Source organism: Sprattus sprattus, assembly GCF_963457725.1.
Source record: "Sprattus sprattus genome assembly, chromosome: 6".
NCBI classification, from domain to species: domain Eukaryota; kingdom Metazoa; phylum Chordata; class Actinopteri; order Clupeiformes; family Clupeidae; genus Sprattus; species Sprattus sprattus.
Window position 1 is genome coordinate 17,175,974 of NC_137925.1, and position 26,040 is coordinate 17,202,013.

General features: G+C 41.9%; 4 protein-coding genes and 1 pseudogene across 5 annotated transcripts in view; all 5 read left to right on the top strand.

The window, feature by feature from the left end:
* LOC308367035 (protocadherin gamma-A3-like) overlaps window positions 1–26,040 on the top strand; it is a gene marked incomplete at both ends in the record, with an annotated part of 261,143 nt that overhangs the window by 188,607 nt on the left and 46,496 nt on the right. The window lies entirely within an intron of this gene.
* Window positions 105–10,784, top strand: LOC308366513 (protocadherin beta-15-like; the record flags this gene model as incomplete). Its single annotated transcript, XM_080840233.1, has 6 exons — window positions 105–662; window positions 6,777–8,564; window positions 9,128–9,260; window positions 9,566–9,625; window positions 10,151–10,289; window positions 10,769–10,784. 6 exons carry the CDS (start codon window positions 105–107, stop codon window positions 10,782–10,784), a joined length of 2,694 nt encoding a protein of 897 aa, XP_080696359.1.
* Window positions 13,334–15,745, top strand: LOC308366935 (protocadherin beta-15-like; the record flags this gene model as incomplete). The annotated part of the gene is made up of 1 exon (XM_080840736.1): window positions 13,334–15,745. The coding sequence occupies one exon, from the start codon at window positions 13,334–13,336 to the stop codon at window positions 15,743–15,745; it is 2,412 nt and encodes an 803-aa protein (XP_080696862.1).
* Window positions 16,719–19,130, top strand: LOC308366514 (protocadherin beta-15-like; the record flags this gene model as incomplete). Its single annotated transcript, XM_080840234.1, has 1 exon — window positions 16,719–19,130. The coding sequence occupies one exon, from the start codon at window positions 16,719–16,721 to the stop codon at window positions 19,128–19,130; it is 2,412 nt and encodes an 803-aa protein (XP_080696360.1).
* Window positions 19,396–25,390, top strand: LOC308366515 (protocadherin beta-15-like; annotated as a pseudogene). Its single transcript has 3 exons — window positions 19,396–19,433; window positions 21,555–23,294; window positions 24,765–25,390. The product of its transcript is annotated as a protocadherin beta-15-like (transcript).

Below are 26,040 nucleotides of genomic sequence, written 5' to 3' on the forward strand. Positions count from 1 at the left end.
TCGCCACAGTTTGTTTGAGACCAGGCTTTATTTCTTGTGTGAAGATGGAACGCAGAAAATGCGCTATTATGCGGTTAGTGTTACGTTGCTTTGTCTTCCTTGTCATGGCGCACTGTGGTAATGGAGACGTAAGCTATTCTGTTCCAGAGGAGATGAAACGCGGATCGGTGATCGGAAACATTGCAAAGGATCTTGGACTCGATGTAAATAAACTGCATCTTCGGAAGGCCCGTATTGATACGGAAAGTAAGCGCAAACGTTATTGTGATATTAATTCAAGGACTGGAGAGTTGGTTATTGACGAAATAATTGACAGAGAGGCGCTTTGTGGAAAGAAAGCATCGTGCCTTCTAAGCCAAGAACTGGTGCTAGAAAATCCTCTGGAATTACATCGAGTCAATATTCACGTACAAGATGTAAATGATAACGAACCTCAGTTCGAAGAGGATTTCATTAAAATGGAAATAAGGGAATCAGCTGTTAAAGGTGCTACATTTCTGCTCGATGAAGCCCACGATGCGGATATTGGTCAGAACGCAGTTCAGACTTACACTTTACAGAACAATGAGTATTTCGCTTTGAATGTTCATTCAAACAATTTAGGAGGGAAATATGGCGAGTTAGTGTTAGATAAAGAACTGGACCGAGAACAGCAGCAGGAGGTGACTCTGATTCTTACAGCGTTTGATGGTGGGACTCCACCGAAATCGGGTTCTGTGACCATACACATCACTGTGCTGGATGCTAATGATAATGCTCCAATGTTTAGCCAAGACGTTTACACCGTTAGTCTGTCCGAAAATTCACCCATAGATACTGTTGTTGGGTCAGTGAGCGCTGCTGATGTAGACGAAGGGGCAAATGGAGAAATTATATATGTATTCGGACACATGTCCGCTGAAGATAAGACGTTATTTTCTTTAGACAGAAAGACAGGTGATATAAAAGTAATTGGATCTTTAGACTACGAAGAGAGCTCAACGCATGAATTGCGTGTTCAGGCTAAAGATGGGCCGGGGCTGTCAACATACTGCACAGTAAAAATAGAAATATCTGATGAAAATGATAATGCACCTGTCATATATCTAAAATCCTTGAATAATCCGATTCCTGAGAATGCTGAAATAGGAACAGAGGTTGGCATTATTAATGTACAGGATAGAGATTCAGAGAACAACCGCATAGTCAGCTGCTTGCTCCAGCAAGCAGTTCCATTTAAACTTGTACCCTCAATACAAAATTACTATTCCTTAGTTACCACCGCTAGTTTGGACCGTGAATTTATATCTGAATACAACATCACCATAACTGCCACCGACGAGGGTTTCCCTCCCCTGTCATCTGTCAAAAATGTACTGATAACAGTCGCTGACGTGAACGACAACCCCCCTGCGTTTGAGGAACAGTTTTACAGGGCTCATATATCTGAAAATAACAAACCTGGTTTATCCATCTGTACAGTAAAAGCAATAGACCCAGACTGGCGTCAAAACGGAACCGTCAGTTATTCACTTGTGACGAGTGAAGTCAGTGGCCCTTCAGTGACAACATATGTATCTATTAATGGAGATACGGGTGTCATTCATTCTGTGAGGTCGTTTGATTACGAACAGTTCAAAAGTTTAAAGGTCTACGTTGTGGCGAGAGACAATGGATCACCGCCGCTTAGTAGCAACGTGACTGTGATTGTATTTATAACAGATGAGAACGACAACGCTCCACAAATATTATACCCATCTCCAGAGGGAAATTCATTAATGACTGAGATGGTGCCAAGGGCAACGCAAAGAGGTTCCTTGGTCTCCAAAGTGATCGCTGTGGATTCAGACTCTGGCCAAAATGCATGGCTTTCTTACCAAATTGTGAAATCCACGGACCCTAAACTGTTCACAATTGGACTTTATAGCGGGGAGATCAGGACGCAGAAGGATATTTCGGATTCTGATGGCTTGAAACAAAACCTCGTTGTGTCAGTGAAAGACAACGGACAACCCACGCTGTCGGCGACATGTATTGTGCATTTACTCATTACAGATAACTTGGCTGAAGTTCCTGAACTGAAAGACGTATCATATGAGGACAACTCAAAACTCACATGGTATTTGATAGTCGCATTAGCCTCGGTCTCTACCTTTTTCTTGACTTTCATCATCATCACTCTGGCCGTGAGATGTCGTCGAAGAAAACCAAGACTGTTACTGGATGGAGCTGTCGCGATTCCAAGCGCTTATCTGCCTCCTAATTACGCAGACGTCGATGGGACTGGTACGCTCCGCAGCGCATATAATTATGACGCATATCTCACCACAGGGTCACGCACCAGCGACTTTAAATTCCTTAGTTCTTACAATGACGGAACAATGCTTACAAATCAGACCTTGAGAAAAACATTGGAGAAGAGCTATTTGGGCCATGTGAAGAAACGGAAATCCCGCAGGTAATTCTTAATCTTTTACGGTTACACATCATCAAAAAGTAAAGGTCAAACAGTCAGTCTATCTATAAATCCAGGAATCTCTGTGTGTGTGTGTGTGTGTCAGTCTGTCTAGGGCGTATCTCCCTGACGGTAGTTACGTTAGTTATGAGATTTCGCATGTAGCTTACGCATGTCATGAACCTGTGCATCCTTGATTTTTAAGATTTTTGAATTTATAGTTCGCGAGATATTTGTATTTTACCGTTTCCCGTAGGAAACAATGGGTTATCGTTTCCCGTCCCGTCGGCACTATGGGTAGTGACGTCACAATCAAACAATATACGCCTAGCAGTATTAAATTATCCTGCCTTCAGTCAAAGTTCAGAATAGCGTTGGATACGATAAGGAGGTCCGCATTCAAATTCTTCTTGCTGAACAGATACAGACTTTTGCTCAGGTAATCTTAAGACAGTGATTGATTTCATTTCGTTTATTTTTAAGCTTCTTTATATTAAGTTTCAAAGTAGCCTAATGTCTAGAGTTGTACAGTCATCTAACAGACAGGGAATAGTAATCCATCAAAGTCTGTCTAGGGCGTATCTCCCTGACGGTAGTTACGTTAGTTATGATATTTTGCATGTAGCTTACGCATGTCATGAACCTGTGCATCCTTGATTTTGAAGATTTTTGAATTCATAGTTCGCGAGATATTTGTATTTTACCGTTTGCGGTAGGCACTGTGAGGCACAATGTAGCGGACCCGCGCGACGTGAATGATGTCATAGTCATAGAACAGTCGTTGTCATAGATGTTACCCCAGCTGATGCATATGGGCCTGGCATGTAACCAACTCTCATTACCATGTTAAGTAGTATAATATTGTAGTTTGATGTATTTGTATAAGAGTTAGCTTTCTATTCAATGTTGATGGTAAGCCTAGACCAGTGACCATGCGTTCATGCATCTACTGACGCAATGAGAGAGGTTTTCAGATGTGTCCCGATGTAGGCTATCTGTTGTAATTCGTGTGTAGACTTTGTTTTCTCATTATTGCAATATTATAAACCTCAGTCTGCATTTACCCTGGCTGGGAGAGGCTGTCATTCGGAAGATACTGTGTGTGATCGCCTTTGCTCTGTGTTCATTAAACCTGTCAGAGTGTATGAATAAACGGCTGGCTGCCAATCAAAATCACAACGCAAGAGTGGCCGCTACAAATGGTAGCTTATATTGATAAGCCTCGGAGGCTTTCAGATTGTACATTGCTTTCCCATCTGTTGCTATGGAGTCCACGAAATACTCGCAATTCTCGCTGTAAGTTATGTCGGGCCACGTAGTCATGTTATCCTCCCAGTTCTCCCAGTATATATAAGTTTCAAAGTAATGTCTAGAGTTGTACAGTCATCTAACAGACAGGGAATAGTAATCCATCAAAATATTCATATTGTTTATTAGTATAGCGTATTTTTACAGTACATTTCTGCACTTATTTGACTTACAACTTGGCAAACTCATTCCATAAGCATGGTTGAAATGTAACTGTGATTACAGCACTTATTCATGGCATATGCAAAACGCATGAATTTTACTCTATACAACTCTCTCTCTGAATTCATAGTTCACGAGATATTTCTATTTTATCGTTTGCATTAGGCTATCGTTTGCGTTGGGTTATCGTTTGAGTATACACCGGTACAAATGGTAGCTTATTGATAAGCCTTGGAGGCTTTCAGATTGTCCATTGCTTTCCCGTCTGTTGCTATGGAGTCCACGAAATACGCGTACATCTCGCTGTAAGTTATGTTGGGCCCACGTCGTCATGTTATCCTCCCAGTCCTGCACTGAATTCGGGTGGGGGATAGTAACGCCATCTCAGTCAGAGTATTTAAACTGTGTTCCCATTGTAAGGACATAATTAGATTACGATCTGTCTGAGAGTGGGCTGTCAAAGCTAGCATCATCGAAGTCACACAGTACAGTACAGTACATACATTCAATAAAATGAACCTACATTTGAGTCCAACTGTCCATTTATCGTCTCTGTATACCTTTTGAATCACACACATAATGTCAACTATATTTGTATTTCGGACCGTGTGTAAAAGCATTTCTTTGTGGATATGAGACGTGGATCATACATACAGCACAGTACATACATTCATTAAAATTAACCTACATTTGAGTCCAACTGCATGACCATTCTTACCCTACACTTACCCTTACAATAAAGAAGTGATCCTATTTCAACCATAACTTCATTTAAAATTATTTTTTTCTTTATGACATTTAGTTTATAGTTTAGACAGCAACTTTGACATCTATATTCAACTGCATCCATACATAATCTCAAACTTTATTTGTTGGTGTATCTCCAAAAAAGGCTATACAACATTAAAACATTTCTTAATGAAAAGGAAACATGCATCACAATAATACTTCAGTGTAACCTATGTGGAGTGCAAATATGTCTTGCAATTACACTACCCAACAGCTACACCTACGGGCACTGCACTAGTTTTATTTAATAGCATGTTATGTTAGAGAAGAATGTATCATTACTTTTTGGCATGTCTGATATCTGTTTTGACATGACACGTTGTCATGGACGAGAGGCGTTTCTAGCTATTGAAAAGATAAGGAGCTAAGTCAAACCTGAGGATTGTCTAATTTTAGTTGTTTCTGATTGGAGGTCGATTTATCGATCAAATTTTTTTATTAAGATGTGTGCCAAAAGGGAAAAAACCCTTCTTTTTTATCCCTGTATATGTTTTGTCCTCCGTAAATGCTTTGGCAGTATTGTTTGTTATGGTCATGTCCATAAAGCGAATCTGCTTGAACTTACTTTAACTTAGAGAGAGAACGAGAAAGAGAGAGAGAAAGAGACTATAGTTATGTTTCAAGAGAAACATTCACTTGACAGACCTGGTCTTCACCGTAGGCACATTTTTGGTGTAATGGCTGCTATGTAGTCACGTCCGTAAACGTTATTTTGGCAAAAAAAATCATTGGATACATTGTGTAATACCCAGGCTCACTATAGTTTACTTTGAGTTTTTTTCTTGAAATAGCCAATATTTCTAGACATCTTCCAACTTGGTGTGCACTGTGTAGCACCCCATTCCTTGGGATGCTGCACATCAAGTTCAACTCTGTTACAGTCTGTCACAGTTTTGCTATAAACACATCCGTTTTCAAGGCGAAAATACTCGGGGCTAGGCTTCAAATATTCGGGGGCCGGGGCCCTTAGCATGCTGCTGTAATTGACTATTCTGAAAAGTTCTGAAGAACCAACTCTCTTAATTCACTTTAGTTTATTGTTCCTGAATCGTATCTAATGCGGCTTCACACGTGTTTTAGGCTGAATTAAGGGGGGGATCCACCCCATACTATGTCTGAAATATAGTTCGTTTTTTCCTGGTATTCTTAGACGGAATATTCTGTAGGTGCTCATTTGTGTTTTCATATAAAATGCAATGTGGACTAGAAACTCACAGTGTCGCTGTTCACCTACGGGGGAAATGTCGAATTCTCCACCCACTTGCATTATCACATTGTAAGCTGCGTTTCATTGTTGGTGCGACCAGAGCAGAAAAAAAGCGACCTTTCGTTGTCGCTTAACAAGGAGGCGAAGTGTTCTGGCCACTCGAAATATATGGATATACAAATGTCATTTGGAGTATTCACTTTCTGACGGAATAATTGAGCTGTCTTTTGTAACCTGCATTTCAGATCTGCGTGTTCATATTTGGTGGTCGACGGGGTTGTGAACATGGAAATATTGCGGCTTGTTCTCTTTATCTTCATGGCGCACAGTGTGTATGGAGACTTGAGCTACTCCATTCCGGAGGAAATGAAAAGGGGCTCAGTAATTGGAAATATGGTCAAGGATCTTGGACTTGATATTACAAGTCTATCTGCTCGCAAGGCGCGCATAGACAATGAAGGTAACCGCAAACGTTATTGTGACATTAATCTCAGAAGTGGGGAATTGACAGTGGCCGACCGAATCGACAGAGAGGAGCTATGCTCTGACAAGATTTCGTGTGTGCTTGCTGTAGATATAATACTAGAGAGCCCGTTGGAACTACATCGTATTAACATTCTTATTCAGGACATAAACGATAACACACCAGTATTTCCAAAGGAGATTTTTAAATTAGAAATAAGTGAGAATGCCGACAAAGGTGCGCTGTTTCGCGTAGACGAGGCTCATGATGCCGACATAGGACATAACGCAGTTCAGAGCTACTCCTTGGAGAATAATGACTATTTTGTTCTTGCTGTTCGAACTAAAAATGATGGTCTAAAATATAGTGAATTAGTCCTAGATAAAGAATTGGATCGTGAACAGCAGCAGGACATAAAACTGACTCTTACTGCCGCCGATGGTGGAACTCCACGGAAAACCGGTACCGTAGCTATTCATGTCACTGTACTGGATGCTAATGACAATGCCCCCGTGTTTAATCAGGAGCTCTATACTGCATCCCTGCCGGAGAATGCTCCCTTAGATACCGCAGTAGTAACAGTCAGTGCAGTGGATGCAGACACAGGAGTAAATGGGGAAGTTACCTATGAATTTATCCGCATGTCGGAAAAAGCCAGAAAAGCATTCTCATTAAATAAAAAGACAGGAGAAATCAGGGTCATTGGACCCATAGATTATGAGGATGAGTCTAAATATGAAATACGCATTCAGGCAAAGGACGGATATGGTCTAACATCCGACAGTAAAGTTACTATAGAAATCACTGACATGAATGATAATGCCCCTGTGATATTTTTAAAATCTTTAAATAACCCTGTCCCCGAAAACGCGTCACCTGGCACGGAGGTGGGCATTATAAACGTGCAGGACAGCGATGCTGAAAATAATCGACTGGTCCGTTGCTCTATTCAGCAAAACGTCCCTTTCAAACTTGTACCATCCGTAAAAAACTACTTTTCTCTGGTGACAACAGGCGAGCTGGACCGCGAACTAATAAACGATTATAATATTACTATAACCGCTACTGACGAAGGATTTCCACCTCTCTCGTCCTCCAAAACTATACATTTATCTGTTGCGGATGTAAACGACAATCCACCTGTATTTCAGGAAAAGTCTTACAGTGCCCATGTGCCTGAAAACAACAAACAGGGCTCCTCCGTGTGTTCAGTGGCTGCAAGTGACCCAGACTGGAGACAGAACGGCACTGTCCTATATTCTCTTTTACCCTCTGAAGTGAATGGCCTGCCGGTGTCATCTCTGTTGTCTATTAACGGAGACACCGGCGTAATTCACGCAGTCAGGTCCTTTGATTATGAACAGTTCAAAAACTTTCAAGTCCATGTTTTGGCTAGGGATAATGGATCGCCGCCACTCAGTAGTAATGTGACTGTTAGTATCTTTATTATGGATCTGAATGACAACCCTCCCCAGATATTATACCCGGCTCCAGAAGATAACTCATATATGACTGAGCTGGTGCCAAGAGCCGCGCACGCTGGGTCTATCGTATCCAAAGTTATCGGCGTGGACGCAGACTCTGGACAGAACGCATGGCTTTCCTACAACATTATTAAGTCAACAGACCCTGGACTTTTCACAATCGGTGTGCACAGTGGAGAGATCAGGACGCAGAGAGACATTTTGGAAGCGGATTCCATAAAACAGAACCTAATTGTCTCGGTGAAAGATAACGGACAACTTTCTCTGAGTGTGACGTGCACAATGTATTTGCTCATTTCGGACAACTTAGCTGAAATTCCTGAACTAAAAGATATGTTTTATGAGGAAAATGGTTCCAAACTCACCACTTACTTGGTCATTGCGCTTGTGTCTGTGTCCACGTTTTTTTTTACATTCATCATTATCACCCTGGCTGTAAAGTTTTGTCACCGGAGAAATCCCAGGCTGTTATTCGACGGAGCAGTCGCCATCCCCAGTGCGTATCTGCCTCCAAATTACGCAGATGTGGATGGAACTATGACACTCCGGAGTGCTTATAATTATGACACATACCTAACCACTGGATCTCGCACCAGTGACTTCAAATTTGTCAGGTCTTACAATGATGGAACTCTGCTTGCTGATCAGACTCTGACGAAGTCCTCTACTGCTGATGAGCCGTTTGGACCATGTAACGAACCAGAAGTCCTCCAACAGGTAATAGAAAAGCCATTGTTGGCAATTGCCTTTTAGTTAAATGCGCTAATTCCATCATTTGTTTGTATTCTATAATATCATATGGGCCTTTGTTTGCAGTCTTTTTCTCTGTCACGTTAAAATATTTGTTTATGCTGGACTCCACTATTATTAGTTACAGTAACAGTAGCAAACTACCAGATATTATTCAGTTTAGTCACATTACCTCGGCTTGGAGTTGGGACACGATTATCCGAAAACCCAAATAGTTATTGTTTCTCACTAGTCATGTTCTTGTCAAATAGCAGTGTTCAGATAAAAACTCACGGTGTCGCTGTTTATCGATGGGTAACTGCGTAAACCCCCCACCCACACTTGCATTGTCGTGCAGTTCTTTTTTGTAATTTGCCATGACGACGGCGAAGTGGTGATTTTACCGATTTGGAATACACGGCAGATACAATATAGGATATATCACCTTTGTGGATACGAGAACACGCTGTTTTCATTTTGATTTCACCATGAGATGTCAAGAGGCTGTTGATGCATATATCTGGTTTGTCCTTTGTATTTTCATTGTTCAGACCGCATATGGGGACTTAAGCTATTCTATCCAAGAGGAACTGAAACGGGGGTCAGTGATTGGAAATGTTGCCAAAGATATTGGACTAGATTTGAAAAGATTGGCCGCTCGTAAGGCTCGCATCGAAACTGAAGGTAATAGCAGGCGTTATGTTGATATTAATCTGAGAACTGGAGAGGTATTTGCAATTTCTAGGGGGCAATACAGAGCCATTTTGCCCCGCCCGAAAATTCTTTCAACGCAAAAGATCTTAGAATTCCCGGCATAACGTCCCTGCCAAATTTGGTGAGTTTTCGAGGAAGTTTCGTCAAGAATAAAAATAATAAACTGAACAATTCCAATAGGGCCTCTCTGCTTTCAGCAGCTCGGGCCCTAATTATTGATGTAAACGATAATGCTCCTGTAATCTTTTTAAAATCTTTGAATAACCCGGTGCCAGAGAATGCGCCACCGGGCACGGAGGTGGGCATCATAAACATCCAGGACAGAGATTCGGAGAGTAACCGACAGATTCACTGCTCCATCCAGCAAAACGTCCCATTTAAACTTGTGCCATCAATTAAAAACTACTTTTCTCTGTTGACTACAGGCGAGCTAGACCGTGAATTAGTGACTGATTATAATATATCAATAACAGCTACTGATTAGGGGTCTCCACCTCTCTCCTCCTCCAAAACCGTACAGTTGTCTGTTGCTGATGTAAACGATAACCCACCTGTATTTAACAAACAGCCTTATATTGCCCATGTGACCGAAAATAACAACCAGGGATCCTCTGTGTCCTCCGTAACTGCAAGAGATCTTGATTGGAGACAGAACGGTACTGTGTTGTATTCTCTCTTGCCCGGGGAGGTGAATGGCTTCCCGGTCTCCTCTTTACTGTCCGTTAACGGAGACACAGGTGTTATTCATGCTCTGAGGTATTTTGATTATGAACAGTTTAAAGACTTTAAAGTGAAAGTACTAGCAAGAGATAACGGATCTCCTCCACTAAGCAGTAACGTGACTGTGAGTGTTTATGTAGTAGACGTGAACGATAATGCTCCACAGATACTGTATCCGTCTCCTGATGGTAGCTCTTTTATGACCGAGCTGGTGCCCAGAGCTGCGTCAGGGGGGTCCCTGGTGTCCAAAGTTATTGCCGTGGATGCTGACTCCGGACAGTATGCCTGGCTGTCATACAAAATCATCAAGGCTACTGACCCAGGACTTTTCAGTATTGGTATTTACAATGGAGAGATTACGACGCAAAGAGATGTTTCGGAGTCGGATTCTATGAAACACAATCTGATTGTTTATGTGAAAGATAATGGACAGCCCTCGCTTTCTGCCACTTGTACAATGTATTTACTAATTTCAGACAACCTGGCTGAAGTTCCAGATCTGAGAGATATGACGAGCGAGGAGAACAGTTCCAGGCTCACTTCATATTTAATCATCGCGTTGGTGGCCGTTTCCACTTTCTTTTTAACTTTCATCATAATCACTTTGACTGTAAAACTTTGTTATCGGAGAAATCCTAGGCTGTTGTTTGACGGAGCTGTCGCCATTCCGAGTGCTTACCTCCCTCCAAATTACGCAGACGTGGATGGCACTGGAACACTTCGAAATGCGTATAACTACGACGCATATCTCACCACAGGATGGAGAACCAGTGACTTTAAATGTATCAGATCTTACAATGATGGAACGCTTATTACAGACGACACAATGAAAAAGAGCCAATCTACCACAGACGAACTTTTCGGGCCCTGCGATGATGATAGAAGTCTTCCCCAGGTAACATACATTTAATTACAACTACTGCTGCTGGTGCTGAAACTATTTTCAAAAGGCTTCCCATTCATTGCATTAATGTTCTTTTTTTGTGATAAACAAATGGTCCAAACCGAAATGTCATAGTTTCATAGACTTAACATGGAGGGGTAACTGCATTATACATTTGGTTTACATTGGCTACTGTTAGGCTGTATACATCATGCACACCAACTCTGTAAAAAAAAAAAACCATGTTGTTATGTAGTATCAAATGGCAACTCACAGCGTCGCTGTTTACCGACGAGGAAATCGGTGTCTCTATATTACGCGTTGGTGAGCTGGGCCTCGTTTCCCGATAACGACGTATCTTAACGGCCTACGTGGATTTTCGCGACATCGTAGACTAAGTAACACTTTCTATTTACGTGCGTTTCCCAACCATCAACTTAAAGTCAGGTGCACGAGCGCAACGTGCACGAGTTCTTAAGTAGCTCTTAGGAGCTGTTTACGTCAGGTTAACCTGTTTACGTTAATTGCTGTGAAATTAGCTAGCCTATGCGTGCATCGAACGTGCACTGTGCACTGAATTCGGGGCGGGGATAGTAACGCCATCTCCAGCAGAGTATTTAAACTGTGTTCCCATTGTAAGGACATTTATTACGATCTGAGAGTGGGCTGTCAAAGCTAGCATCATCGAAGTCATACAGTACAGTAGGCTACATACATTCAATAAAATTAACCTACATTTGAGTCCAACTGCATGACCATTCTTACCCTACACTTACCCTTACAATAAAGAAGTGATCCTATTTCAACCATAACTTCATTTTAAATAATGTCTTTCTTTATGACATTTAGTTTATAGTTTAGACAGCAACGTTGACATCTACAGTATATTCAACTGCATCCACTACATAATCTCAAACTTTATTTGTTGGTAACTCTCCAAAAAGGCTACCATTAACACATTTCTTAATGAAAAGGAAACATGCATCACAATTATACTTCAGTGTAACCTGTACCTATGTGGAGTGCAAATATGTCTTGCCATTACACTACCCAACAGCTCTACGTCTGCTAACACTACAGAATGCATAATTCCTACGGGCACTGCACTAGTTTTGTATAGCCTAATCTTTATTTTCAAATACTCAATATTCTTTATTTCTATTTTGATGGGAATAGGCAGGTGAAACAATGACATTCTCATGATGTGCTATACACAGAAACATCCTTTGGATTTCTTCTATAATAGGGCGAACGACGCCCCTGGTGGATTGCATCGCTAAGTGTGAAGTTACTACTGGTCCTGACCACACGTAGAATTCTTCTCAACGAAAGATACACTTAAGCTAAGTGCCGCGTCGGGAAACCCGTCTGCAACGTAGGATTCCTCTTACGAACGATTTCAAGTGCTTTTTAGGCTAAGTGCGCGTTCGGGAAACGAGGCCCTGATATTTTGGATAATGACATTTTGGAATTGGATGCTATGGAACCATATCATATTGTTTCTGTGAAGGATAGTAGAGAGCCACTTAGTGTAACATGCGCAATATATTTGGTGATTAGAGATCCTTTTCCTGAGCGGAAAAACGTGTCTTTGACGACAAAAATGTCCAAACTATCTTCATGTTTCATCATTTCGCTCTTGTCCGTGCTATCTTTCACACCATCACCATGGCAGTAAGATCTTGTCATTCTAAACCCATGACCTTAGTTTTATGAAGCCGTCGCAATTCCAAGCGCATATTTACCTCAGAATTACACAGAAGTTGATGGTACTGGGACATTACGCAGTGTTTTTAATTATTACGCATATTCAACCACTCGACGACGCATCAGTTTGTCGGATCTGAAAATCTTTTAAATATGGTAAACTGCATTCTGAGCTTAAAGAGACGTCACCGTTTGATAAGGCAAGGATTTTTTTTATTGTGTGAAATGTAAGATTTATATTGTTGTTATCATGAATTGGATTGGATTGTTGAATAACGAAATTACCTGTATAACTGCGCTCATTGCTGGCTTCCTTTGGTTGGTTATCCTTTGCCTTTTTCTTTTTTTAAATGCTCTCCAATGTCTTTCTAGATTAACCATGGAACCTTTTAGACAAATAGGGTTTATTCTTGGTGGAATTTGGGACCCGATTCGATATAAGGACTCAGTTTTGGTTTAGAAATGTTTTGGGATTGTAGTTTCTTCTGAGAACTGACAGTGTCGCTATTGACCATATAAGATGAAATGCAACTTCGAATGAAATTCGTTTCTCCTCCCTAAACACGAATCCGGACATTTGACGCTTCACTCTGAGAAACCGTGATGCGGTTTATGGTATGCATTTAGTGCTTTCCTTGGATCTATTGCCTGTTCTGGTTCGTCTGTATTTGTGGATATTTTTCAGTCATTTTCTATCATAAATCTATTGGATCACTGGTTCTTTCAAATCGAGATGCCGAACAAAGGATTACCGGCAGCTGCTATGCTGTTCATTCTTTTCCTGTGTGTCACGGTGCACGATGTTAACGGAGACGTGAGCTATTCTGTACAGGAGGAGATGAAACGAGGATATGTAATAGGAAATATTGGCAAAGATCTCGGACTTAATGTGAAGGAACTGTCTACGAGGAATTCTCGAATTAATGCCGAAGGTAATCGTAAACGTTTCTGCAATATTAATGTAGGTACGGGAGAACTGGTCGTCGCTGAAGTAATGGACAGAGAGAGCCTCTGTAGGGAGAAACTCTCGTGTGTTCTCAAATTCGAGCTAGTGCTAGAAAATCCATTGGAGCTTCATAAAATGACGTTGCATCTTCAAGATATCAACGACAATTCACCAGTCTTCCCCAAAGATGTCATTCTATTAGAGATAAGTGAATCCGCAATCAAAGGGGCGCGTTTTCGCATGAGTGAGGCACACGATGCAGATGTAGGACAAAACGCAGTGCAGAACTATATGCTAGAAAGGAATGATGAATTCATATTGGCTGCCACTTCAAACAAAGACGGGGGAAATAATCTTGAGTTAGTTTTGGATAAAGAACTAGACCGTGAGCAGCAGGAGGACATAAGTCTGACTCTTACTGCGCTTGATGGTGGCAACCCACCGAGGTCAGGCACTGTGAACATACACGTCACTGTACTGGATGCAAATGACAATGCTCCTGTGTTTACTGAGGAGGTTTATCGAGCCACTCTGCCTGAAAACTCACCGGTAGGAACATTAGTTTTAAAAGTTAGTGCAACTGATTTAGACGAAGGAATAAACGGAGAGGTGATTTACGAGGTCAGCAGAGCGTCTTCATTTACAAAGCAAGCTTTTACACTTGATTCTAAAACTGGTGAAATTACAGTTAGTGGACCAATAGATTTTGAAGAAGAATCTATTTATGAGATGCGAGTTGAAGGGAAAGATGGATTTGGTCTGTCCACGGACACGAAAGTAATTATTGAGCTTGCAGATGTGAATGATAATACACCAGAAATATTTCTTAAATCGCTGAATATCCACATTCCAGAGAACGCACCACCCGGCACAGAAATTGGCATTATCAATGTGCAAGACAGAGACTCTGAGAGTAACGGAGAGGTCCACTGCGTCATTGGATCAAATGTGCCCTTTAAACTGGTCCCATCAATTAAAACATATTATTCCCTTATGACCACTGGTGAACTAGATCGTGAAGTTGAAATTGATTACAATATAACAATTACTGCTACTGATGAAGGCACTCCGTCACTGTCATCTTCTAAAACAGTGCATATAACGGTGGCTGATGTTAACGACAATCCGCCTGCTTTCCGTCAACAATCATATAGTGCGCATATTACAGAAAATAACAAGCTAGGATCCTCTATATGCTCCGTGTCTGCCACAGACCCAGACTGGAGACAGAATGGAACAGTGAATTACGCACTGTATCCTGGCGATGTAGACGGCACTCCAGTGTCATCTTTGTTATCTATTAATGGAGATACAGGTGCCATTCTCGCTGCTAGGTCATTTGATTACGAGAAGTTACAAAGTTTCAAAGTCCAAGTCATTGCCCGTGATAACGGGTCTCCTCCGCTCAGCAGCAATGTCACTGTAAGCGTCTCTGTTGCAGATGAGAACGATAACACGCCGCAGATTTTATACCCAGCTCCTGAGGGGAATTATCTCATGACGGAGATGGTGCCTAAAGCTGTGCAGGCTAACTCTTTGGTCTCCAAGGTTATTGCCGTGGACGCAGATTCAGGTCAGAATGCGTGGCTTTCGTATCATATTCTTAAAGCTACTGATCCAGGACTTTTCAACATTGGAACACACAGTGGAGAAATCAGGACACAGAGAGACATTTCTGAAAACGATGGCATGAAACAGAACCTTATTGTCTCCGTGAAGGATAACGGCCAGCCCCCTCTGTCAGCAACGTGTACAGTGTATTTACTTATTTCGGATAATTTAGCGGAGATCCCTGAGCTTAAAGACATGTCTCACGACACTGGATCTAAGCTAACAATTTATTTGATCATTGCGCTGGTGTGTGTTTCTACCTTCTTCCTCACCTTTGTTATTATCATCCTGGCTGTGAAGTTTTGCCACAGGAGAAAACCTAGACTTTTGTTTGACGGAGCAGTCGCCATTCCCAGCGCTTATCTCCCTCCAAATTACGCAGATGTGGACGGCACTGGAACTCTTCGCAGCGTCCGTAGTGCTTATAATTACGACGCCTATTTGACAACAGGATCTCGCACCAGTGACTTTAAATTTGTGAGATCTTATAATGATGGCACCCTTCCTGCTGATTTGACACTGCGAAAGACGTCCTCTCAAGACCCCTTCGGGCCATGTGATGAAGCCGATTCCTCTCAGGTAAAATAAATAAAAGTTAATATTTTTTGTCCGTTTGGTATGGCATGGCATGACTCAACAGTAGATATTTGGACTCTCTCTCTCCCTCTCTCTCGCTCTCTCTCCCTCTCTCTCGCTCTCTCTCTCCCAATTTCCCCAAATTCTGAGACAGAAGTCTCTAGAGAATTCAGTAGTTTAATCTTCTGCGTGATGAAAGGCCTACATCAAAGGATATCACTAACATGTTACATTTTCTGTTTACAATCGAAAAACTAATGGTGTGATTATAAGATTGAAAATTGCCTTCCTCCATTTTTGCTTTCGGAGTATGGCGCTTACATTCACAGCCACCTTTTCAATTATAAAGTTCGGAATTCTTCCCTGTCAGTTTTGATCTCGACATTTTTGGCTTGTTGATGTTTATCACAACGAATTTAGAAGCGTACTCCATGCTTCTCTATTTCCTTAGACAACTTTTGGGTTTTAGAATTTACTTGTCATTTCTTACGTGGCTGAATAACTGATTTGTCTGGATAAGTGTGGTCGGTGTTTGTTTTGGTCTGCGCAGTTATTCTTTGCCATGTTATATGTCCAAGGATATAGTTCCGTGATTAATCACGGGCTCCGAATGGTTGATAGATGATAGCTGGGTCATATTTTTTTCTTGGTTACGTTGGTATTGCGGCTAGTGTGTCCCTGTGTGCGCTTCCGTATCTTACCAGGCTTCAACGTTTTGGTGTTTGAATGTTTGGGTATTGCAGTTTCTTGTAGATACTGAAAGTGTCGCTGTTGACCATGTAAGGTGAAAAGCAAATTCACATGAAATGCATTTCTTCTTCCTGCAGTGACGGGGACACGTTATGGTGTAGACGGAGAAACAATTATGTGAATAATGTTTTGCCGGTAGTGGTTACCTTGTATCGATCGGCTGTTTCGGTTCTCTTGTGTCTTATGCGATTATTTACTGATTTTCTGGACGTATTTTATTTGTTTACTGGCGAAAATGCTGAACAAAGGATTACCGGCAGCTTGCCTGATGCTCATGCTTTTTCTGTTTGCTATGGCGCACGGTGTGAAAGGAGACGCAAGCTTTTCTGTCCTGGAGGAGATGAAACGAGGATATGTTATAGGAAACATTGGAAAAGACCTCGAACTGAATGTGAAGGATTTATCTGCTAGGAAGGCTCGAATTGACGCTGAAGGTAATCGTAAACGTTTCTGCGATATTAATTTAGGTACGGGAGAACTAACCGTCGCTGAAATAATGGACAGGGAGACCCTCTGTAAGGAGAAACTCTCATGCGTTTTGAAATTCGAGCTAGTGCTAGAAAATCCATTGGAGCTTCATAAAATAACATTGCATATTCAAGATATCAACGACAATTCTCCAGTCTTCCCCAAAGAAGTCATTAAATTAGATATAAGAGAATCCGCAATCAAAGGGGCGCGTTTTCGTATGAGTGAGGCACACGATGCAGATACAGGACAAAACGCGGTGCAGAACTATATGCTAGAAAGGAATCGTAATTTCATATTGGCTGCCACTTCAAACCAAGACGGGGGGAAGAATATTGAGTTAGTTTTGGATAAAGAGCTAGACCGTGAGCAGCAGGAGGACATAACTCTAACTCTTACTGCCGTTGATGGTGGCAACCCACCGAGGTCAGGCACTGTGAACATACACGTCACTGTACTGGATGCAAATGACAATGCGCCGTTGTTTACTGAGAAAGTTTATCGAGCCACTCTACCTGAAAACTCACCAGTAGGCACATTAGTATTGAAAGTTAGTGCAACTGATTTGGACGAAGGAATAAATGGTGAAGTGACGTATGATTTCAGCCGAGCGTCTTCATCAACAAAGCAAGCTTTTACACTGGACACTAAAACTGGCGAAATTACAGTTAGCGGACCAACAGATTTTGAAGAAGAATCTATTCATGAGATGCGAGTTGAGGGTAAAGATGGATTTGGTCTGTCCACGGACACAAAAGTAATAGTTGAGCTCAAAGATGTGAATGATAATATCCCTGAAATATTTCTTAAATCGCTGAATAGCCATATTCCGGAGAACGCACCGCCCGGCACAGAAATAGGTATTATTAATGTACAAGACAGAGACTCTGAGAGTAACGGAGAGGTCCACTGCGTCATTGGATCAAATGTGCCCTTTAAACTGGTCCCATCGATTAAAAAATATTATTCCATTATTACCACCAGTGAACTAGACCGTGAGGTGAAGTCTGATTACAATATCACTATCACTGCTTCTGATCAAGGCACTCCATCCCTGTCATCCTCTAAAATAGTGCACTTAATGGTGGCTGATGTTAACGACAATCCGCCTGCTTTCCGGCAACAATCATATAGTGCGCATATTACAGAAAATAACAAACCAGGATCCTCTATATGCTCCGTGTCTGCCACAGACGCAGACTGGAGACAGAATGGCACAGTGAATTACGCACTGTATCCTGGCGATGTAGACGGAACTCCAGTCTCATCTCTTTTATCTATTAATGGAGATACAGGTGCCATTCTCGCTGCTAGGTCATTTGATTATGAGAAGTTACAAAGTTTCAAGGTCCAAGTCATTGCCCGTGATAACGGGTCTCCTCCGCTCAGCAGCAATGTTACTGTAAGCGTCTCTGTTGCAGATGAGAACGATAACACGCCTCAGATGTTATACCCAGCTCCTGATGGAAACTCTCTCATGACGGAGATGGTGCCTAAAGCTGTGCAGGCTAACTCTTTGGTCTCCAAGGTAATTGCCGTGGATGCAGATTCAGGTCAGAATTCATGGCTTTCATATCACATTCTCAAAGCTTCTGATTCAGGACTTTTTACTATCGGCATCCATAGTGGAGAAATAACGACGCAGAGAGACATTTCTGAAAACGATGGCATGAAACAGAACCTTATTGTCTCCGTGAAGGATAACGGCCAGCCTCCTCTGTCAGCAACGTGTACAGTGTATTTACTTATTTCGGATAATTTAGCGGAGATCCCTGAGCTGAAAGACATGTCTCAAGACACTGGATCTAAGCTAACCACTTATTTGATCATTGCGCTGGTGTCCGTTTCTACTTTTTTCCTCACCTTTGTTATTATTATCCTGGCTGTGAAGTTTTGCCACAGGAGGAAACCTAGACTTTTGTTTGACGGAGCTGTCGCCATTCCCAGCGCGTATCTCCCTCCAAATTACGCTGATGTGGACGGCACTGGAACTCTTCGCAGCGTCCGGAGTAATTATAATTACGACGCCTATATGACAACAGGATCGCGCACCAGTGACTTTAAATTCGTGAGATCTTATAATGATGGCACCCTTCCTGCTGATTTGACACTGCGAAAGACGTCTTCTCAAGACCCCTTCGGGCCATGTGATGAAACAGATTCCTCTCAGGTAAAATAAACAAAGTTCATAGCCTTTTTGTCTATTTAGTTTGACGTGACTCAACCATGGATATTTATGCTCTCTCTCTTTCTCGCTCTCTCTCTTCCTTTTCTCTCTCTTTCTCTCTGCCAATTTCTTCAAATTCTGAGACAGAAGTCTCTAGAGAATGCTGCTTGAACATAATAGTTGATTCTTTTGCGTCACAAATAGCCTGCCTTATATGATATCGCTAACAGTTAAAATCTTCTTTTCGCAATCGAGAACTGATGCTGTGATTATAAAGATGAAAAGTGCCTCCCAGTGCCGCTTCCTACTTTCGATGTATGGAGCTTACATACACAGCCACCTCTTCAATTATATGTCTGCATTCTTCCTTTTCAGTTTTGATCTCAACATTTCTGGTTTGTTGAGGTTTATCACAACGAACTTAAAAGCATAATCATTCTTCTCTATTTCCTTAGACAACATTTGGGTTTTAGAATTGACTTGTCATTTCTTATATAGATGAATAACTGATTCTTCTAGATAAGTGTGCTAGGTATTTGTTTTGGTCTGCGCAGTTATCTTTTGCCATGTTATATGCCCTCTAAGGATATAGTTTCGTAATTAACCACAGGCTCCGAATGGTTGATAGATGCTAGCGGGATCGTTTTTTGTCTTGGTTACGTTGATATTGCTGCTAGTGTGTTCGTTGCTGTCTGCTTTCGTATCTTTCCAGGATATAACGTTTTGGTTTTTTAATGTTTGGGTATTGTCGTTTCTTGTAAATACTGAAAGTGTCGCTGTTGACCATGTAAGATGAAATGCTAGTTCACATGAAATACATTTCTCCTCCCTGCAGTGACGCGGATACGTAACGGTGAAGACAGAGACACAATGTTGTGGATTATGTTGTGCCGGTAGTCGTTTCCTTGTGTCTATCAGCTGTTACGGTTTCCTTGTATTTCGTGCCATTATTTACTTATTTTCTGGAGGTATTTTATTGGTTTACTGTTTACTTCAGAAGAAAATGCTGAACAAAGGATTACCGGCAGCTTGCCTGATGCTCATGCTTTTTCTGTTTGCTATGGCGCACGGTGTGAAAGGAGACGTAAGCTTTTCTGGGCCTCGTTTCCCGAACGCGCACTTAGCCTAAAAAGCACTTGAAATCGCTCGTAAGAGGATTCCTACGTTGCAGACGGGTTTCCCAACGCCACACTTAGCTTAAGTGTATCTTTCATTGAGAGGAATTCTACGTGTGGTCAGGACCAGTAGTAACTTCACACTTAGCGATGTAATCCACCAGGGGCGTCGTTCGACCGTCGTTCGGAAGAAACGGGAATTAAAAAAAAAAACATGGCTACTTGAAGCGAGGAATATTTTACATGAATAAAGCTATCTACACAACTTTTTATATGTTTATAATGACTCGGTTTGATCGGAAATGTGCTACGCGACCAATGCAGAGTATTTAGGTCTTGACTGAAGCTTTCAAACAGTAGTTTGATGGCACATTTAGCGCTTATGCCACCACTCCATTGGCTTATATGGTAGCTTCTAGCTAGATGGTTGTATATTATGTAGAAGAAATCCAAACGATGTTTCTGTGTATAGCACATCATGAGAATGTCATTGTTTCACCTGCCTATTCCCATCAAAATAGAAATAAAGAATATTGAGTATTTGAAAATAAAGATTAGGCTATACAAAACTAGTGCATTGCCCGTAGGAATTATGCATTCTGTAGTGTTAGCAGACGTAGGGCTGTTGGGTAGTGTAATGGCAAGACATATTTGCACTCCACATAGGTACAGGTTACACTGAAGTATTATTGTGATGCATGTTTCCTTTTCATTAAGAAATGTGTTAATGGTAGCCTTTTTGGAGAGTTACCAACAAATAAAGTTTGAGATTATGTAGTGGATGCAGTTGAATATACTGTAGATGTCAACGTTGCTGTCTAAACTATAAACTAAATGTCATAAAGAAAGACATTATTTAAAATGAAGTTATGGTTGAAATAGGATCACTTCTTTATTGTAAGGGTAAGTGTAGGGCAAGAATGGTCATGCAGTTGGACTCAAATGTAGGTTAATTTTATTGAATGTATGTAGCCTACTGTACTGTATGACTTTGATGATGCTAGCTTTGACAGCCCACTCTCAGACAGATCGTAATAAATGTCCTTACAATGGGAACACAGTTTAAATAGGCTTCTCTGCTGGAGATGGCGTTACTATCCCCGCCCCGAATTTAGTGCAAATTGCACGTTCGATGCACGCATAGGCTAGCTAATTTCACAGCAATTAACGTAAACAGGTTAACCTGACGTAAACAGCTCCTAAGAGCTACTTAAGAACTCGTGCACGTTGCGCTCGTGCACCTGACTTTAAGTTGATGGTTGGGAAACGCACGTAAATACAAAGTGCTACTTAGTGTACGATGTCGCGAAAATCCACGTAGGCCGTTAAGATACATCGTTATCGGGAAACGAGGCCCTGTGCTGGAGGAAATGAAACGAGGTTATTTTATCGGAAACATTGGAAAAGATCTCGGAATGAATGTGAAGGAATTATCTGCTAGGAAGGCACGAATTGACGCTGAAGGTAATCGTAAACGTTTCTGCAACATTAATTTAGGTACGGGAGAACTGACCGTCGCTGAAATAATGGACAGAGAGAGCCTGTGTAGGGAAAAACTCTCATGCGTTTTGAAATTCGAGCTAGTGCTAGAAAATCCATTGGAGCTTCATAAAATTACGTTGCATATTCAAGATATCAACGACAATTCACCAGTCTTCCCCAAAGAGGTAATTAAATTAGAGATAAGTGAAAACGCAGATAAAGGGGCGCGTTTCCGTTTGAGTGGGGCACGCGATTCGGACACTGGTCAAAACGCGGTGCAGAACTATATGCTAGAAAGGAATGAGCATTTTATGTTGGCTGTCTCTTCAAACAAAGACGGTAGGAAGAGTCTTGAGTTAGTTTTGGATAAAGAGCTAGACCGTGAGCAGCAGCAGGAGATAACTTTAATTCTTACTGCGGTTGATGGTGGCATTCCACCTAGATCAGGCAGTGTACAGATACACGTTACTGTACTGGATGCAAATGACAATGCTCCAGAGTTTACTCAAGTGGTTTATCGAGCTACTTTGCCAGAGAATTCTCCCGTAGGGACGTTAGTTTTAACAGTAAGTGCAACTGATGCAGACGAAGGAATCAATGGTGAAGTGACGTATGAGTTCAGCCAGGTGTCTACATTAGCAGAACAGGCATTTACACTGGATTCTAAAACTGGTGAGATTAAAGTAAATGGACCAATAGATTTCGAAGAAGAATCAGTATATGAAATACAAATTGAAGGGAAAGATGGTTTTGGTCTGTCCTCAGATACAAAAGTCATTATTGAGCTTATAGATGTGAACGATAATATCCCCGAAATATTTCTTAAATCACTGAATAGCCACATTCCCGAGAACGCACCTCCCGGCACCGAAATTGGCATCATTAATGTGCAAGATCGAGATTCTGAGAGTAACGGAGAGGTTCACTGTGTCATTGGGTCAAATGTGCCCTTTAAACTTGTCCCATCAATTAAAAAATATTATTCCCTCATGACCACTGGTGAACTAGACCGTGAGGTGAAGTCTGATTACAACATCACCATCACTGCTACTGATCAAGGCACTCCATCCCTTTCATCTTCTAAAATGGTGCATTTAATGGTGTCTGATGTCAACGATAACCCGCCTGTTTTCCGTCAACAATCATATAGTGCGCATATTAAAGAAAATAACAAACCAGGATCCTCTATATGCTCAGTGTCTGCCACAGACGCAGACTGGAGACAGAATGGCACAGTGAATTACGCACTGTATCCTGGCGATGTAGACGGCACTCCAGTCGCATCTCTTTTATCTATCAATGGGGATACAGGTGCTATTCTCGCTGTAAGGACATTTGATTACGAAAAGTTAAAACGTTTTAAAGTCCAAATCATTGCCCGTGATAACGGTTCTCCTCCTCTCAGCAGCAATGTTACTGTAAGCGTCTCTGTTGCAGATGAGAACGATAATACGCCTCAGATTTTATACCCAGCTCCTGAGGGAATCTCTCTCATGACGGAGATGGTGCCTAAATCTGTGCAGGCTAACTCTTTGGTCTCCAAGGTTATTGCCGTGGACGCAGATTCAGGTCAGAATGCGTGGCTTTCATACAGGGGCGGACTGGGACAAAAAATCGGCCCGGGCATTTTGAACCAGACCGGCCCACTAAATTCGATAACACACCTTTTTAATCTCGAATGTCTACACCAACCAGGCTTATAGCTAGCAGGGCGTCTGCCCTATAGTCTACTAAAAAATAAGAAGAAACGGGACGCCCTACTTTTAGGCAGGACGGCCTAAAGACGCCCTATTTTTCTCCCGTTTTACCTGTTAACTTCGCTGAATGTGATCAAAATTCACCGTTTCAGTCGCTTCAGTGCTTAGCGAAGTCTAGAATCATACATATGACCTGCCAATTAGAAAATACAAATAGCATTGCTGTATTCCCGCTACAACAACGTTACATCATGATTCCAACGAAACATTGATTCACGGGCTCGCAGAAGCTCCAGAAGACAGCTGTCTCACCGCACGTCACTGAACCTACTACTGTATGAGTTCAACAAGAGTTTGTGTGTTAAGGTGGTGGTCTTAATTAATCTAAATGCAATACACATCATACACTTTAAAGCTTTGTTCAGAATACGGAGGTATAAGATCGGTCGATATTTTCCATGAAAATAGCGACTGAAGAACCCCCTGTTCTTGTCTCCGAGAGGACAGGCTGTATTGCTCCCTTTTCTAGAAGGGAGTCTATTTCCTCCTGTAGGAAACGCGCTTGATGAGGTGGCATTAACGTTTGAACTACGCCCCTGAACTTCGGGGGGGACGGGAAAACTGGAGCGTATAACGGGCTATCATAATTCGGTATCTGGACAAATTGGCATATTTTCGGAATACCAGGGTTTGGGAATACTGGGCTTTCGGAACAATTGACATGGCACCGCTCACCATTCAAACACACAACATAGAGTGTAGGCTAACGGCTGGCTGTTTCAGAGTACAGTAGGCTGAGGGCTAGCAACAGCTACAGACTTGTCTTGTATTTAGCTATGCAAACGAACTTGGCCATAGAACATAGGTTCTAAGTCAAACATATTTTAGAGACGTTTTAATTCATGATCAGTAAGCTTACCGTAGGTCGTTGTATCGTATCTCCCTGGCTGTAGCCACCAGCACTGTCATCCACGGGAGCTGATGGCAAAGTTTAGCTAAAGGTAGAAGGTGTTTGCTAAAATGATTGGACGAGACCCTAGTCACTCAAGAAGACGGCCAATGGGCCGCAGACTAGCGTGCGCGTGTCAAGCATGTCAAGGCCATGGGCCACGCTGTTTACCGTCCTAATGCATTATGTAGGCAGGTCCAAATCGAAAGGGGTTTGTGTTGGGTCAGCCCAGGGGATGTGATTGGGCCAGCCCAGTGTCAGTAGGGCCGCTGATGAACTAATTTCGTGGGCCAGCCGGTCAGACCATTATATGGGGAAAAAAATAAAAAATTAAAATTCGGGACCATCGGCCCATATTAAACCCCGGCCCAGCGGGCAAACGCCCGGTATGCCCGATGGCCAGTCCGTCCCTGCTTTCATATCACATTCTTAAAGCTACTGATCCAGGACTTTTTACTATCGGCGTCCATAGTGGAGAAATCAGGACACAGAGACATTTCTGAAAACGATGGCATGAAACAGAACCTTATTGTCTCCGTGAAGGATAACGGCCAGCCTCCTCTGTCAGCAACGTGTAGGCCTACAGTGTATTTACTTATTTCGGATAATTTAGCGGAGATCCCTGAGCTGAAAGACATGTCTCAAGACACTGGATCTAAGCTAACCACTTATTTGATCATTGCGCTGGTGTCGGTTTCTACTTTTTTCCTCACCTTTGTTATTATTATCCTGGCTGTGAAGTTTTGCCACAGGAGGAAACCTAGACTTTTGTTTGACGGAGCTGTCGCCATTCCCAGCGCATATCTCCCTCCAAATTACGCAAATGTGGACGGCACTGGAACTCTTCGCAGCGTCCGCAGTGCTTATAATTACGACGCCTATATGACAACAGGATCGCGCACCAGTGACTTTAAATTCGTGAGATCTTATAATGATGGCACCCTTCCTGCTGATTTTACACTGCGAAAGACATCCTCTCAAGACCCCTTCGGTCCATGTGATGAAGCAGATTCCTCCCAGGTAGAATAAACAAAGTTCATAGCCTTTTTTGTCTATTTTGTTTGACGTGACTCAACCATGGATATATATGCTCTCTCTCTTTCTCGCTCTCTCTCTTCTTTTTCTCTCTCTTTCTATCTCCCAGTTTCTTCAAATTCTGATACAGAAGTCTCTAGAGAATGCTGCTTGAATTAAATAGTTGATTCTTCTGCGTCACAAATAGCCTGCATTATGATATCGCTAACAGTTCAAATCTTCTTTTCGCAATCGAGAACAGATGCTGTGATTAAAAAGATGAAAAGTGCCTCGCAGTGCCGCTACCTACTTTCGATGTTTGGAGCTTACATACACAGCCACCTCTTCAATTATATGTCTCTGCATTCTTCCTTTTCAGTTTTGATCTCAACATTTCTGGTTTGTTGAGGTTTATCACAACGAACTTAAAAGCATAATAATTCTTCTCTATTTCCTTAGACAACATTTGGGTCTTAGAATTGACTTGTCATTTCTTAGCTGAATAGGTGTGCTAGGTATTAGTTTTGGTCTGCGCAGTTATCTTTTGCCATGTTATATGCCCTCTAAGGATATAGTTTCGTAATTAATCACAGGCTCCGAATGGTTGATAGATGGTAGCGGGATAATTTTTTGTCTTGGTTGATAATGCGTGTGTTCGTTGCTGT